The sequence below is a fragment of the Peromyscus eremicus genome, chromosome 6 (assembly GCF_949786415.1).
Source record: "Peromyscus eremicus chromosome 6, PerEre_H2_v1, whole genome shotgun sequence".
In the NCBI taxonomy this organism is placed as follows: domain Eukaryota; kingdom Metazoa; phylum Chordata; class Mammalia; order Rodentia; family Cricetidae; genus Peromyscus; species Peromyscus eremicus.
Window position 1 is genome coordinate 378,595 of NC_081421.1, and position 17,164 is coordinate 395,758.

At 42.5% G+C, this 17,164-nt stretch overlaps 1 protein-coding gene across 1 annotated transcript; it reads left to right on the forward strand.

The window, feature by feature from the left end:
* The first annotated feature begins 7,017 nt into the window (after positions 1-7,017).
* Positions 7,018-15,933, forward strand: Tm4sf1 (transmembrane 4 L six family member 1). Its single transcript, XM_059264655.1, has 5 exons — positions 7,018-7,465; positions 9,117-9,206; positions 9,293-9,438; positions 12,699-12,879; positions 15,155-15,933. Exons 1-5 carry the CDS (start codon positions 7,289-7,291, stop codon positions 15,167-15,169), a joined length of 609 nt encoding a protein of 202 aa, XP_059120638.1. The 5' UTR covers positions 7,018-7,288; the 3' UTR covers positions 15,170-15,933.
* Positions 15,934-17,164: the final 1,231 nt, after the last annotated feature.

Consider the following 17,164-nt stretch of genomic DNA (forward strand, 5'->3'; position numbering starts at 1 on the left):
TTGTCTCGCGCATGTTCTGAAAACCTCCGTCCACGCCATCCACTGGGACAAGCCTGCTGCTGGGCAGGGAGCACACTCACATCTCCAGCTTTCAGTTGAGGTCCAGGAAACTCAGGGAGTATTTTGTTTAAAAAACACAGAGGAAGCCTTGGAGATTCCTCAGCAGGGGGCTGCTGTGAGATGCTCAACCAGAACTACTAGATGAGGGTGAGGAAGTCAAGGAATAAGAGGATGAGGGTGAAATTAACCCTGGTTTAATCTTGAACCAAGAATTGTATTTTAACCCAAGAGCAAACTGAGATGCAGTCTAAAGGGTAAAGCCAGGAGGTTGTGTATAAGACATCTTCACACTGTTTCTCCCTGACTCTCCTTCGGTTGTATGCCATGATTATAGTTTCAAATAAAGGAAACTACAGATCACCGGCGTTAGTGGACTTCAACTCTGGGTGTGCATTAGACTCACCCAATGGGGTGTGCTTCTCTGCATGGCTTCAGGCACAGTGACTAAGCGCAGTGACGACTTCTCTCATGTGATTGCAGAGATGGCTCCTGGCAGCCGATGGTTAATTGTGCAGGCTCATAGGTGGCATCTCTGATGCCGTCCTATCCAGTGAAACTCGGTTCCTCGGAACCGGCTCTGGGTACAAGTCTCATGACTTGAGGAAAATAGACAGCAGTATTCTTCCATGTGGACTCTTTGAGTCTGATCAGGAAACAAAGGCGCGTGGACAGGGAGAATCAAGGGTGCAGGAGGAAGAATGATAAAGGCCCTCTGCCTTCCCCTTGTCCCCGAGTCCCATGAGCCTATCTGTCATTCTCCATCTTCAAATTCATAATGAATGCTTCTTTAGCTAAGGTGGCTGAGCTGGCTTTTGTTAGTTATAGTCATAAGCTCTAATGAGCACGGTTATTATGTGTGAGTTACAACACTTGTCATGCTCACAGAGTAAGACACCAGTGTCTTCTAAACAAGGAAGCAAATAAATGCAGATGAATACAACCAGGAGGCTAGAGAATCAAGTCTGAATCTTCCTCTAGACTCTCACAAACACAGGGAACCATAGGCTTTGAATTTTAAGTCCTTAAAAGTTACCCAATTCCATTACCAACCAGCTCAACCACCCTGGGGAAGGTCTTTTATTTAACGTTAACTGTAAGGTGTCCCCTGTGGTCTATGAAAGGGTGAGGGTGGAGCCAGTCACTCTCTTGAGGCTCCTTTCAACATGAAAAGCTGTACTAACATGGTACTTGGAACCATAGGAGTTTTCTTGGGAATTATTCTTGAACATTTATCACACATATCAGATGGAGTGTACAAACAAGCATAAAAGTGTGTACCACATGCTTATGAATGATGAGTAACACTGAAATGTTTTTAGATTGAAATGTTCCTATTTTTAAGGCTGGGGAGATGGGGAAGTTGCTAAAGTATTTTCAATGCAAGCATGAGGGTCTGAGTTTGGATCCCCAGCGACCATGTAAAAAGTAAGGCACCTGGCAGCCACACATGCCTGGAATCCCAGCCCTGGGGAGACGGAGACAGGAGGACCCTGAAGCTCACTAGCATGCTGGTCTAACCAACTGGTGAACTCCTGGTCTCAAAAACTAAGGTGGATAAGAAATTGAGAAAAAAAAAAAGAAAGAAAGAAAAGAAAAAAAGAAATTTCAAAAGAAGCCTGACACCAAAGCCCTGGCTTCCATGCACACCACTCTCACGCACACATGAACAGGCACACAAACATGATAAATACCGACTTTGCCTAGCTTTTCAAGCTATGTTGATTTTTCTTAAAGGCAAATAACCTTAGAACCAAACATACTCAACTTCAACCTACTTATGTGAACAAATACAAATTCATTTGGCAATGTTTGTTTACAGTCACTGAAATGCCTGACATTGTGTCAACTGTTCTGCCTTTGTGGAGTGAGTAGAAGGTACGAATCTCTGGGATGTCAGACTTAGTCTGGGCTGACCAGGATACATAGTCACACATCATGGTACGGTGACTATCACAGCGGGGTATGTTGTGTCAAAAACAAAATCCTGAGCAGTCGGGGAGGGAGGGCAGTGGTGCAGTACACTGGAAGACACCATTGAAGAAGCAATGAGTGCAGGTCAGGAAGCAGGGGAGGGGTGGAGCAGGGCAGGAGAAGCGGACTCTTCTGGCAGTGGAGAAGCATACTGAAATATGGGTTTGAGAGCCTGTGACCAGTGCTCAAGAATCTGCAGGTCTACACTGTAGTCAAAGCCATTCCTCCCAGGGCATCTGTGTATTAATCCCAGAGGTGTGGGGGAGCTGGGAGTGAGCCAGGGCTGTTGAGACTTTAGCATTTAAATATTAATCAGGAACAATGAAGAGAACAATGATACCAGACTGATGGAATCTTAGAAAAATAAACAAAATGTATCACAAATGAAGTTAAGGCATCTTACCTGGGAGAATGGGTGGCTGAAATTAGGAAGTAAATAATAAATAATGAGAACCGTGCTGTTGCTAAACACCACATGCTTCAAGCTTTATACACTGACTCATTTCTTCACATCACACTCCATGAGGTAAATTTTATTATCTCTCTCTGAGAGGTCCTCTCCATCCTGTCCTTCACCTAATCCCTCTTCTGCGTTCATAATAATCTTAGACAGTCTGTAGTTCACTTACAAAAAAAGTCTCCTCGTAGAATGAACACTGTTTAAGAGCAAAAGCTTTGTTTTGTTTGTGGTTGTGTTTTCAGCCATTCATTAGAAAGACATCCTAGGAGCACAATGATCAGAAATGAATGGAGACTAGAAACTAAGACATAGATAACTTGCAGCAGACTAAGTAGCCAGGTGATATCAGAGCCAAGGAAAATGATGTAAATAGCCAAGAAGGCTTTAGAGAGGGGACCAGGAGCTCGCAGAAGGCACAGAAAGCAGAGGGACTAGATTTTCATCCTATTAAGGTGCATGAGCTGGCTTTCTGGATCCCATTACCTATGGTCGGACACCTTGCTCATCCCTGAAAAAATGGGCAGGGGCTTGGTCCTGCCTCACTTGAATGTATTAGGCTTAGCTGTTTCCCCATGGGAGAACTTACCCTCTTGGAGGAGGGGAGAAGGGATGGAGGAGAAGACCGGGGGTGGGGTGGGGAGGAGGGATGACAGGAGGATCTGTGGTTGTTATGTAAAATGAATACAAAAAATTTAAAATAATAGTCTACAACAGAAAAAAGCTTAGAAGACCATCAAGGACTAGGGAGATGGATCAGGAGTCAGGAGTGCTGGCCACCCTTCCAGAGGACCTGGTTTGATTGCAAGCACCGGCATGACACTTAGCAACCACTTGTCACTTCAGCTCCCTGTGACGCAGTGACTGGACACCCTCTTCTGCCCTCCTCAGGGACTAGGCATGCACACGCACGGTTCACAGACATATATGCGGGCAAAACACCCACACCTAAAATAAAAATAAATAAATCTTCAATAATATTTGTGAAGAGCATCAGTTCACTTGTTTTATGCATTCAAATGTTTGACAATATTTTACTGAGCGCTTTCGCTGTACCAGGTGTTGCGTCAAGCATGGTAGTAGCGGCGGAGCACAGAGGGGCTGCAGTCTGTGGGAGAGAGAGAGAGAAGTGAGGCAAGTGATCACACAGGATGGTTTCAGGGGTGACGGTTCTGCAGTGTTGACAGAGCAGGGTGTGATGGGATGGAGAACAGTGGGAGTGGGCTAGAGTGTCAGAGGATCAGTCTTCAGAGAGGCCCTCAGGAAAATTACACGGGTTTATTATCCTTTGTTCAACACCAGAGCTTCCAGATTACATATTTGGAATGTTTTCATATGTATAATGAGATACATGGGGAATAAGACCAAGCTGGAGCATGAAAGTCACTTACCATTTCATGTGTACACTTAGCACAATACACTTGGACTAAATTAATTTTAGCAGTAAGTATTTTCAATGCATCTTTAGTTTGGAGGTTTAATTTATTTTTTATTTATTATTATTATTATTATTATTATTATTATTATTGTTTGCCATACTGAGGATCAACTTAGTGACTATGTTCTGACCTTCCACAAAGCAAGTACCAATGAAGCACATCCCCAGGCCCTGAGCCAGTGTTTTGATGGCAGCCTACTACGTGAGATCAGATGTGGAATTTTTCAACATGTGCTATCACATCAATGCTGAAAAGGTTTTGGACTTTAGCGCATTCCAGATTTCAGATTTTCATATCCCAGAAGTTTAACTTGCCTGTGAGTAAAATCCTACAAAATAATGCTCGAAGAGAAGATGGTGCTCAGAGCAGAAACCGAGGCAGGACCAGCACTAGGGATTGTGGCATGAACTGAGACCAGAAAGGCTCAGTGGAGGTGGCAATTGTGCATATCAAACAGGTTTGTGGCCCAAAGGAAGGCCATGATTAGCTCCCCACTAAGGTTTGGTTAGCACCATGGCCACATGGTTAAGAAATTGTTCCAAAAAGCGTACTTAGTTTTAAGCCAGAAACCCAAACCAGAAACAACTCTGTTTCTTCTGAGGTTAGGTGAGCAACTGCAGAGTAGAAGCATAGGACACTGAAGACAGAGTGTGTATGGAGAAAGGATGTACTACAAAGGGCCTTTGGGGACAAGTATGTGGCTACGCCTGTGATCTCTGCTCTCAAAAGGTTGAGAGAAGAGAATCACGGGTTCTTGGCTACCCTGTGCCTCTCTCCCTTTGCCCTCCCAAAAGGATAAGGTAATTTTGTCAGTTCATCTGAAAAGACCTTGCACCCAACCTTTGCAACAGCTTACATTCTTCCATAAGGTGGCCATAGTAAAGACCATTAAAGGAAGTCCTCAGGGAGCATCAGGCAAGAGTGATACTTTATTTGGGGTTTTAGTTCCTGAACTTGAGAGAACAAAAGACTCATGTAGAGTTATAAAAATGCATAATGAGCCAGGCAGTGGTGGTGCACACCTTTAATCCCAGCCCTGGAGAGTTACAGAGTGAGTTACAGAACAGCCAGGGCTGCTACACAAAGAAACCCTGTCTCAAAAACCAAAACCAAAATGCATATTGCCACACCCCATCTAAACTTTCTATTCATTATGTTGAGGGTAAATCTTCATGTGTGATTAAAGTGGTCTCTAGACTGGCTACACCTTGAGAAGTGTGAAAAGGATCCACTAATTAGCTTCAATTAGAGTTTATGAATCTCTAGAAACAATGAGAAAGTGATTGTTTACACACAAGGACATTGTTTTTTCCCCTGAGAAGAGAAAAGCTATTCTAGCAACACACTCACAGACTTGCTAAGTCTGAACCACTGGTTCAGAAGTTCATCTAGTGTGGTTGTTGAGCAGACCAGGGGACATTCCTGAGAGGTAAGTGATTTGCCTCAGTCTACAAAACTGGAAAGCAGAAGGCCCAATATGCCACTTAAAGAGATAACTTATGATAAAACAGAGAGAGATGAGATTTAATCAATGTACTGTGAATAGTTGTCCAATGACCCCAAGTTCATCTTTAGTGTACTGAGGTGAGCTTTATGTTTAGAGAAAGAACTGGGGCAGTGGGGTAAGGGTGATGGTTCTGCAAGTATTCTGAAGAGGCTCTGAGGGCTTGAGAAAGCAAACTGGTTCCCTGTAGACTATTAGGAGAGCTCCCGGTACAGCCTCCCACTGTGAATAACTGCCCTCATGTGGAGTGTGCTGTGTTCTACCAGGCTCAGCTGTTTCTGTAACGCACGATGACCGAAGACCAGGGACCATGAGACGCCTTTTGGAGGCCTAGAAGATTGACAGAAAGATGCCTGGTCCTTTATCTTGTGCTTGTCTCCTCAAAGGAGAATAAGACAGGCTGGGTGTCACCAGTTTCTAGACAGACACATCTTGAGTGATTAATGCATCAGCATGTTCAGGTAAGTAAGGCACCCAGAGTAAAGGAGACAAATGCAAGACAAGAGTAGAGACGCCAGGCTCTCTTCTGTCTTTATTAACCTTGTAGGCAAAGTGAGGAGCGGGTTCTTTTCAGGAAAAGCGGTTTCTAAGTGCTTTTAAAAGAACCCAGTCATTCGCCTGTATCACCATCTCAGCCTTATCAGCTATGGGATGCTGTCTCTAAACAGGACTCACAATCAAACAGAGAGACCACAGACCCCATTGTTAGAAATGTTGGTGACCGAGTGGGGCTTTTATGGGGACTCACTCTGCACACATCCAGATGGCTCAGGCCTTCCTGCATTTACATTCATTTCTTCAGCCCCATTGGCATTGGGACCTCACCCTAGTTGAATCCCATGTCACTAAAGTGTCCCATTCATTGCTGGCCTCCTCGCGTAGTGTTTCCTGGTTAGTATGTATCCTACTCTATAGTTTGGGGCTGCATCTGGTCTACACTGGAGTCTCTGGGTTCAGCAGCCTTTCTCGGCTTCCTCTTCTGACCTATGAAGGAAGGGCACACGAGTCCCTCTCTTCTTCCATCTCCCCCTAAGCCATGCTGCAGGCCTTCCTTCTCTGTGTCTGGCACTGCTTTGCTGCACAGCATTAGTCAGGGATGGTTGAGCAGTCGTGTTGCTGGATACCGTGTTGCTGGATACCGTGTTGCCGTGGGGCAGATGCCCTCAGCAGCGCAGTCCAGGGAAAGAGGCTATGGGATCTGTCCTGCAGAGCTAGCCGCAGGCAGAGCAAAGGAAGCCACTCTGTAATTTTCCCAACAGCTTCCTTAAATCTGTGGGTGACAGCATGGGCACCTTGTCTTAAAAAGACAAGGAAATGAGCTCAGAGCTAAGGAAATTTGCCCCAGGTTGCAAATTAAATCCATGCTGATGCAGACGTGAACACAACCTAGGATTGGAAGCTGTCCAAATGGCTGCAAGAGAAAAATCACAGCTCTTTCGAAGCCTCAAAGCGTCCTACCACGGGCTCTAGGCAGTTACTGGAAGCTGTGCCAGACTTCCCCGTCATCTCTATCCTGTAAGCAAGCTGCACCGTGATTACTCATTTTCTCTCTTGCCTGTGACTGAGGCTATTTTCTCACATCCTACTCCTGGTTTCAACTCAAGGATTTCATTTGATGGGCGGGGCATTCCTTCACATCCCTCCACCCCAACCCCAACCGGAGCCTGAAATCTGGACCAATGAAAGCAAAGTACCTCATTTACTGGCACTAAGAACTGGCACTATTTAAGTGGCAGCAGGAATGGGCTGTGAATCGCATCTGCTTTCTCCACAAACGGGCACACTGTTGTCTGATCTGGGGCATCTCTGAGCTGAAGAGAGGGAAGTCAGAAAGCCTGTAGGACTCCTGCTGCCGCCATGTGCTTTGGCAAGTGTGCAAGATACATCGGATACTCTCTGGTGCTGTTGGCTGTCCTCTGCATTGTAGCTAATATTTTGCTCTACTTTCCTAACGGGGAGACAAAGTATGCTTATGAGGACCACCTCAGTCGCTTTGTGTGGTACTTTACCGGCATTGTAGGCGGAGGCATACTGGTAAGTTTCTCCGAACTGTTAAATTCCTCTCCTCTTGAACGACAGTGTGCATTCTTCTCACGCGAAGTTTTCTGCAATGCCTACCTGTAAATCCTGTGCATTTGGTCGTTGTCGCTCCTCTTTCTTTGGAAAGCAGAATATTTCAAGGTTGAGTTAAACTTTTTGCTAATTTCATTAGATGTTGTTTTAATAAAATCTCTTATCTTAGAGTGAACTCTTTTCCCTAAAGCTTTTAGAGGCTATCGGGTTTCTGAGTGCGGGAGTGACTGTCACTTCTCATTTGCTCCAGGGAGCTAAAGAGAGGTGGCTGTTTCCAAGAGAGCAGTCTGGGGTCTAAATTATTCTCTGTTGCTTATTTTCCGGCATCTGTATAGGGAAAATATTAAGTGAGTGCACTGGTGTTTTCAAGTAACTGGAGGCTTTCTCCTGGGTTTGGAGTTAGAAGCAGGTTGGTATCAGTCTAATGATGGAATGTGTTGTTTTCCACAGTTTGTTTTTAGTTGAAGTGGACAGGAATTTACTTGACACATTTAGCTTCGACCTCAACACAGACGGAATGTGGACACATTTGAGTCTGCTCATTTAAAATGCAGGAACTAAGAACTGCAAAGAGAAATTTTGTGGAATTGTTGCTGTCATAGAGAATACTATTTTCTTTGCCAAGTAAAAGATGTTAAGACATTTAAACCGAATATACTCACTGTGGCATAGCTTAGCAAATGTGCTTTGAACGTAAACATCATTACCATTCATGTTCCCACAATTAATACAAATACAATTATATGAACAAACATAGTCACTGCTTAATAGCCACTGTGCTTAGTGTCTTTGGACTTAAACTTCAAGTAGTTTATCCTTATTTGAAGAGCATCACTGCTGAGTTGAAACTTTTTTTTTTTGAGACAGTTTCTCTGTGTAGCTTTTGAGCCTGTTCTGGAACTCACTCTGTAGACTAGGCTGGCCTCGAACTGATCTACCAGAGATCTGCCTGTCTCTGCCTCCTGAGTGCTGGGATTAAAGGTATGCGCCACCACCGCCTGGCGAAACATATATATATTATATATAATATATATAATATATATAATATATATAGTTTTGTTTTGTTTTTTTGAGACAGGGTTTCTCTGTGTAGCTTTGTGCCTTTCCTGGAACTCACTTAGTAGCCCAGGCTGGCTTCGAACTCACAGAGATCTGCCTGGCTCTGCCTCCCGAGTGCTGGGGTTAAAGGCGAGTGCCACCACCACCCGGCAAAACATTTTTTTAATAGAAAATTTTTACCTTTTTTACTTACTCAAAATGTTTCAGCCATTCTCCTCAAGATTTGATCTTCTATGTTTGACAAGGAGAAAAATCAGATTTAAAGTCAGATTTTAAGATTTAACAGTGCTAACAGCTTTCATATGAAAATACATTAGGAATTCTTCCAAACTGCTCACATTTATAGGTTATTATTTCAAATTCTGTGTGCTCATCCACTGTACATGGAAACAAGCAAATGTAATATGTTTTGTTTCTACTCAGGCTTTCCCATCATTTGTGATATTTGGCTAATATAATAATTAGAAATAGTTATGTTTTCCAGGAATGCCTAACCCCACCCATATGAGCTCGGGGAAAGACAATGACTTGATTCTGCTTGCCTTCTGATTAGATACTCCTGCCAGCGTTTGTGTTCATTGGGCTGGAGGAAGATGACTATTGTGGCTGTTGTAGCTGTGAAAACTATGGCAAGAGATGTACAGTAAGTCTCCTTGTGCTGTCTCCTGGTGAAAGTGCTTCATTCCCGATGCAGGACTGTGGCTTACTTCTTGCTTTTTCTCTCCCTAGATGCTTTCTTCTGTACTGGCTGCTCTCATTGGCATTGCGGGATCTGGCTACTGCGTCATTGTGGCAGCGCTGGGTTTGGCAGAAGGACCAAAGTGTAGTGATTCCCACGGTGTGTGGAACTACACCTTTGCCGACACTGAGGGAGGGTACGTGATTGTTCTCTACCTAGCAACACATTCTTAAGTACCACACATAAAACTAAGTCATCTGTCTATCCATCCACCCAATATTTCCTTACAACAACTTATGCAGTGTGTAAGGATGGATGGGCAACCACTACCCAGGAAAATCCTAACAACTATTGAATACATGCATTGACTTTGATCTTCCAACAGCCCTATATAGATATAGATACTCCCATAGTTACTCCCCTTCTACAAATGAGAAAAAGAGGCAGAGAAAGATGAAGTGACTTATCTAAGGTGTCATTGCTAGAAAGAACCACTGAATCTTTGAATCCAGGCTGTCTGCCTTATAGAGTTTATGCTCAGATACTGTGTACATTAAGTCACAATGATGGGGAGATCAAATGCAACACATTTTACTAGTTCATAAGAAATTATGATGATATCCTTATGTAATCAAAGCGTGGGACAAACAATGCTCTCACCCTACGCCTGCACTTGCTGGCTCACATGTAACATGTAAACACTCTTGATTTAAGTTACCAGGAGACATAGGAAAGGTCTTATCCACAATTCTAACTTGAGTGTAGTTAAGTGAGGCCCCATTGTTTCGTGTTGGAATTTTCTTTTTATCACTTATGACAGAGAAACAATAGAAAAGCTGGTGGAAACTGGTATATGTGGAAACGAACGAGTACAGTTTGTCCTTTCCTGACTTGGTTTCTTTAAAAGAAGAGATTTTATTTTCATTTTTAATTTTTATTTTTGTGTGCATATGTGTGTGTGTGTGTGTGTGTGTGTGTGTATGAGTGTATGCATGTGTGTGTGTGTATGTGTGAGTGCAAGTACCCACATAGTCTAGAGGAAGGAGGTTTCAGGTACTCTGGAGCTGGAGTTACAGGTGCTTGTGAGTTGCCAGATGTGAGTGGCACGAACTGAATTAGGGTCCTATGCAAGAGTAGCACATGCTCTTAACCCTTGACCATCTCCCAAGGCCTACTGCAGCTTCTCAAGTTTGAATTTTGAAAGGTTACGTTTTTGAAAGACAAAAATGAAAAAAATAATAATGACTATGGATTGTACTTTATATCATTAGTAAGACTGTTCCTAATGAATTGTACGACAAGGATGTGGAGAGAGGGGGGGAAAGAGAGTGTGTGTTTAATTTTTCCTTCATGAGATAAAAAACACATAAATTAGACTTGGGTCCAGTCTCAGCTCCACACTCACTCTCTAAGAGCAGGAAGAAGTGAATTGATTTTTCTGTAGAATGGAACTAATGGCAGTGGTCATGAGCACTAACGAGATGATGTAATTGTGAACTGTTCATGTGAAGGGTGGCACACTGTGAGCGGTGCCAGCATTAACTTAGAATGAACATGGCAGAATGATGGCCTCTGAAGGAAAACTAGTACTTACTGGAGCTGGGGTTTTAGTGTCACCAGTATGATTCATCTTTGTTCAGAACACCGTGTCCTCATAGAAAATGATTCATGCTTGTACAAACATGGAGAACTGTTGCATGAAACTACCTCCCAGGGCAGCCATGATGCATGCAGCTGGGATGCATGGAGGCTTACGTCTATCAACACATTTTAGGAGCCATTTGTACACCTCTCCCATTACTTGTTTATGCTTCTCAAAAAATATTCCTCTTCTTCTAGATCATTCTTTATTTGAACCTGTCCAGGGATCTCAATATGTAGAGTGACTAACACTTTCAAACCACCGATTAATTTTTCAGTAGTTAAATAGAGCCAAAGAAAATTTGACTCTGTGACCTGAAAAACAGACTTTGTTCTATTGACAAGCAGAAGCACAGAGCCAGAATGACAGATTTTTGTTTTGTTTTTTAGGGGTGGAGTGGTGGCAGTGTGTTTTGTTTTAAATCAACAAGTTAAATATCTTATTGGCTCAATGTACTGTTCCAAATTTAGATGTCTGGTTTCAAGCTGGGGTAGGAAAAAGTGATAAGGAATTGTACCAGGCCTCTTTGTGGGCTTAAGTCACTCCTTAATGTCCTCACATGGCTGAATCCTATTTCTCTGAGAATTCAAATATTCTGTGAAGTAGCAAGGGCTAACATTCTAGAAGAAATCCAACACCACACATATAACACACACACACACACACACACACACACACACACACACATACACACACACCCCTCATGATTTTTAATAGAGGGAGTTCAGGTTGTTATTTATCATGTTGTGGTTTTTAACACACACCATGTTCCAGACACTGGGCTGATGCCTGGGTTTAAGAAGAACAGGCCCTGCTCCTGCCTCACTGGAGCTCAGCCTTGCTGAGTAGGTATAGAACAGGTCTTCTCTCTGGAAGGTGGTTTTCGTTTGGAGCCTCTTTCCTGATCAGTGCACTTGGCATGGACATTCTCAACCCTTGTTCTTCGGTGAGAGTCCATATTCTTGAAGGACAGAACCCACTGTTATGTTGCAGCTCCAGTTCAGACTTGAACTCACACAGCAGTTCAGTATCTCAGTAAAACAGCTGGAGGAAAGGAGTTCCACATTGCTACAGAGGCACCATGAGAGTAAAGGGCCTGGACTTAAACCCTTGGACTTTCTATTGCCAATTAACTTTTTGATTAAAAACTTCAAAAAAAAAAACTGTCAACAATTTCATTTGAAAATAAAAGCCCCTTGAATTCTAATTTGGCAGAATTTGGATAATTTTCAAAAAGGAAGGTATTTGGTATCTTAATGAAATGACCAAAATTAATACCTTAAAGTTTAAAAATCTAATGTAAAATACATTTTCCAAATAAATATTGAATATCTTTCCTGTAGATAGTAATTAAGCATGATAAAGTGGGGCAACAGAATAAAAATATGCTTTAGAAGTTTGCTACCTTTCAACATGAATTGTTTTCATTTGTCCATATCTGCTTCAGTTTCCATCCGTATGATGTATGATTTGGTTTTAAATATGATACAAACATAGCTTTGCCTTTTTTCTTTCAAGAAATCTTACCTCTTTTAAAGAATATAAAAATCTCTAATGTGAGATTTTTTTTTTTTTTAGCCACAGAATCCTAGATTCATGTCAAAATTTGTGCTTTAATTGTGTGTCTGCCATCGCAATAACATGTGGGCTGCAGCTTGCCATTTGTTGGAATGGCAGTTGTACAAGAATCTAGCACACAATATTGTGTTAATTCATTTCTGTGTTTCTGAATAAAAACTTCCCAACAAAAAAGTAGGTCATGAGATCTCCTCCATGCTCTAGTCATGTGCCTGAAGTTTCTCTTCTGACCACAGGTACCTTATGCATCCTGACACATGGTCCAAGTGTCATGAGCCTGAGAATATTGTGGAGTGGAATGTGACCCTCTTTTCTATTCTCCTGGCACTCGGTGGAATTGAATTCATCTTGTGTCTCATCCAAGTCATCAACGGAGTGCTGGGAGGCATATGTGGCTATTGCTGCTCCCGCCAGCAGGTGAGAACTTGTGTGACAATGTTGAGGCCTAGCCCTGTAGTGTTCAGTTGCCACAAGGCACTGTTCTTCTCATCAAAGAGAAAAGGTAGAACAAGACACGCTCAATCTACCAGCACTTACTCTTAGTTTGTCTTTGCAGGTAGGAATTTAACAGTTCAATTTGGCTTCAGTGCTGAGTCTCACAGACTCAGTTATCCTGGTTTGTAGATGGCTCTGTGGGCACAGGAACACTTTGCCTGTAGACACAGTTGTTGGTTGAATCTTAGAATGTCTTACAATAAAAAACCCAGAGCCAGAGTGAAAGCTGAAAGATCAGAGAAGCAGAATAGCCAGCCACTAGTTCTTACTTCTACGAAATACTCAGTCTAAAGAGTGTGAGTTCCTGTTTCCTCATGCCTTACATACCTTTCTCTGTCCAGACATCACTTCCTAGGATTAAAGGCATGTGTGCTTCCCAGTACTGGGATTAAAGGTGTTTGCCACAACTGCCTGGCTCTGTTTCCAGTGTGGCCTTGAACTCACAGAGATCCAGACAGATCTCTGCCTCCTGAGTGATAGGATTAAGGGTGTGTGCTACCACGGCCTGACCTCTATGTCCAGTCTAGTGGCTGGCTCTGTTCTCTGGTCCTCAGGCATGTTTATTAGGGTACACAATGAATCACCACACACAGTACCTCTTTCATGTCAATCCCTGTAAGTTTCACTCACCCCACTCTAGTTACAGCTACACACGAGTGTCCATGATGCTTGCCTTCATGTTCCTAAGTACACATGAAGAATAGTAACCAATATGGATTCCATCAGATGTAACACTAAACTCACCTTCCATGAGAGTCTGACTCAGGCATTAAACAAGATGTTTAAGATCACTCAGGCAGGAGGTAACAGACTTCAATTCTTAGCCCAAACCCTTCCTTTCAACCTATATGCTGTACTTTTTGTCCTGCTGGATTCTCTGTGATTCTGCCCTAATAAGGAGTAACAAAAATGCCTACATGCTAAGCATGGAGTACAATTATTAGCCTTTGAATAGCCTTGTGAAAGCAACTTTCTACGTGAAAGAAAGCCAGGAAGCTCTGATTTCCTGGGGATATGACTTAGGAGTGAAATATCTACTTGTTTGTAATGGAGAAAGTTATTTTTTCCTTATCTTCCTAAAAATATATATTATTGACCAGATAGGAAGTTAAGGTCTGGCCCATTTGGGAAATTTGCTGTCTTATGTCTTATTCTTTAAAACAAGATGGAGTAAGCAAACTTATTTCATTTATATTTTCCATCCCATGCCATGTATCCCTCTGATTCAATATCTTCTGACTTTCCTTGAAAATAAGGAAAACAAACAAACAAACAAACAAAAAAACCTAATAAAAACCAAAAGTCACTGCTACTAGGAAAACCTTTGCTGTAAATATATGGAAACTTTCTATACATTTTGAGAGGGAGTTAGAACACACATCTAGCTTTCCCTATTGGGCAAGTACCTCAAGATTAAGAATTCCTTTGGGATCCTGCCAAGTTTCCAAGAAAACAGCCAAGTTGGAAAACTTCAGTATAGCATTGTTTTTCAGGCAACTGAAGGGAAAGAGAACAGAATAAAACCTTTGGGATTGATTCCTAAATGCAAACCCCTACTCACTCTTGAAACTCATAGGAGCATAAACTCAGCTGCTTCTGGACTTCCATGCATTTGGGGCACAGGCAGAAGGATTCGTGGACAGAACTGGTTCTGTGCTTTGTGAGGAGAGATAACCTCCTGAATTGGAGGCAAGCACATGGGTCCTCTTAGGAGACAATGTAGAAAGGGCTTCTTCCTAACTTTTAGGACGATCTGTTACCTTTATGTGCAAGACAAAAGATGCTCTCACAGGACAGGACATTTAGTTCACAAGAGCTGGTTCCCAGCTTGGGAGCATTTGATTTGAAAGGTTACCCACAGTAAGCCCACACCAGGGCAAAGTTTCCATGGCATTATTTTAAATTCCTCCCCTAGAGTAGAGACCCACACAAACACACTACAAGCCAATTCTGTATCAACATCCCTCAGTTTCCGTGAACACTTTCTGTAACTTTTCCTGGGGAAGAAAGTGGGTCTGGTTTGTTAGGAAACATTTTGTGAGCCTTGTCTGAGCCCTAAGTGTGAGCCTGGCTAAGTTTCAATCAAAACTGAGGTTGCTCTATGCTATGTTTGCTTTGAATAGGGACACAAAGTACACAAATTTCACTGTGTGCTGACACGGATAATAACCTAATGTAAATTTCATTTTCTTTACAGCAATATGACTGCTAAAAGAACACAAGACAGAACCACATGCTTCCTTTATTACATTGTAACTTGTATATTTTACTCGTGTTATGAAACTTTGTACTGGTGTATCATATTCCATACATTCTGCTTTTATAAAGAAATGTGCTGACATCTTCATATGATGTCAGTGTTTGCATTTATCAAGCAAACTTTGTTTTAAAGAATGAGGCAACAAACTGCACTCACCCTGGAGGTATTTCACAGACTGAATGACTGTTCTCAGCATAGCTGAGATAGACTTGTCAATATTTAAGATAAAAATCACATTTAACTATTGTGCATATGTGTACTTGTTTTTTAAGTAAAAGATCTCCGGTTTCCTTTTCAAGACCAAGAAGAACCCCCAAACCTGAAAAGTTGTTTTTAACTGTTTATATGGTGTTTCCCATTTGTATGTGTACAACTCTCTAAGAGGCCCTCGGAGGTGAGGGAAAAGCGCTTGCCTGGATTTGGAAATCTCACTGAAAAAGCGCTAACCCAAGTACGTGAGAGAAAACATGTAAAGCTGACAGTGGCTGTGAATGCTACTGGATACTGAAGTTTTCTATCATGTAGAAAGCTTTTTGCCCTCCAAAGACAAAGACTGTGGATGTCAAGAGGAAGCCAGGATAGTTGAACAAGAAGGAAGATGGGAAATGGAATAAAACAAGGTGGGGAAGTGGGATTGGTGGAGTAGGGATGGAAGATCACATGAGAATCCCTCAAACTTGCTTGTTGTTGAACATAAAATGAAGTACTCTCTACCACTCAGCTGTCGTTTTGTTTTTATGTGAGAGGAGGCAACCACTCTGGTCAGGTAACTGATCAGTCATGTAGAGAGGACGTCTTCCCAGTGCTTAGGAAGATCTATTTATTACCTTTTGTGGAAGACAAAGTATGTTTCAGAGTGCAGGCTTTGGGTTCCAGAGAGCTGGTTTCTAACTCGGTAGGATTTGATTTGAAAGGTGACCTACGGTGAATATACCCAGTGGGACACACCAATGGTATGGTCCTCCAGCTCCTGCTTTTCCCCCCCTGTCTGTGGTCTACAGGATGAATGGCATCTGTGCTAAGGTCTTCCTTTCCTCTGGGTAATCTCTTCTGCTTTCCCTGCCTTATCCTCTCTTCTGCCTTCTTCTTTCTATCAACAGATGATCACGGCTATGCTATCTCTTGAGGCTGTCAAGCCAGCTAGGTATCTCTCTTTTCTGCTGGGTGCTGCAACAATCAAACTCCTAGGTAAGGTAGCATGTTTTTTATTTTTTCTCTTTTAGTGCACAAACTACATTTTTGTTTGGTTTTGTCTTGTTCTGGTTTTGTTTTGATGTAAAAGGGTTCCTTAACCCACTGCTTGGCAGAACTACTCAGAGGGAGCTAGAATTATTTATTTTGCCCACAGTTTCAGAGGTTTCAGTCTGGGGTCACAGGCTGTGCTGATCCTAGGCTTTTGGGAAAGGTGGTAGGAGCATGGAGAAGAGGACACTGGTCACTTCATGGTAGATAGGAAGCAGGTTGTGTAAGGGACTGGGGACAGATATAGCCTTCAAAAGCATGTCCTCCTACAACCCACTTCCTCCAACTAGGTTCCACTTCTAAAGTTTCCACCACCTCCTAAAACCATCCAGGGACCAACTGTTAAACAGATGCATTCAGATCATCATAACACCTGGGATTTTATACAGAGGACTTGGCTTTGGTTCATTGTCCTGGGCAACAGACAAGAGATATAATAGAGTTTTACTTGCTGATAGACAGGAGCATTCTTCCTTTGGGCAATGAATCTGCTGTGATTCCTGACCCAGAGTTCTACCATCTTTGTGCTATGATCACTCTGGTGGTCTGGTGAAACCTGAAGACTTTTTCTAATAATACCTACAAACACATAAAATAAAATATATGGACATAAGAAGTAAATCAATACATTGGACTATTTTATCAAAGAAAATAAAATTGGGGCTAGAGAGATGGCTCAGTGGTTAAGAGCACTGACTGCTCTTC

What these genes read in the sequence shown, in the direction of transcription:
- Tm4sf1 (XM_059264655.1), top strand. Translation starts at nt 7,289, where the DNA reads ATGTGCTTTGGCAAGTGTGCAAGATACATCGGATACTCTCTGGTGCTG. An exon ending in TTGTAGGCGGAGGCATACTG is followed by an intron (nt 7,466 to 9,116) that starts GTAAGTTTCTCC and finishes CCTTCTGATTAG; the next exon opens with ATACTCCTGCCAGCGTTTGT. An exon ending in TTTGCCGACACTGAGGGAGG is followed by an intron (nt 9,439 to 12,698) that starts GTACGTGATTGT and finishes TTCTGACCACAG; the next exon opens with GTACCTTATGCATCCTGACA.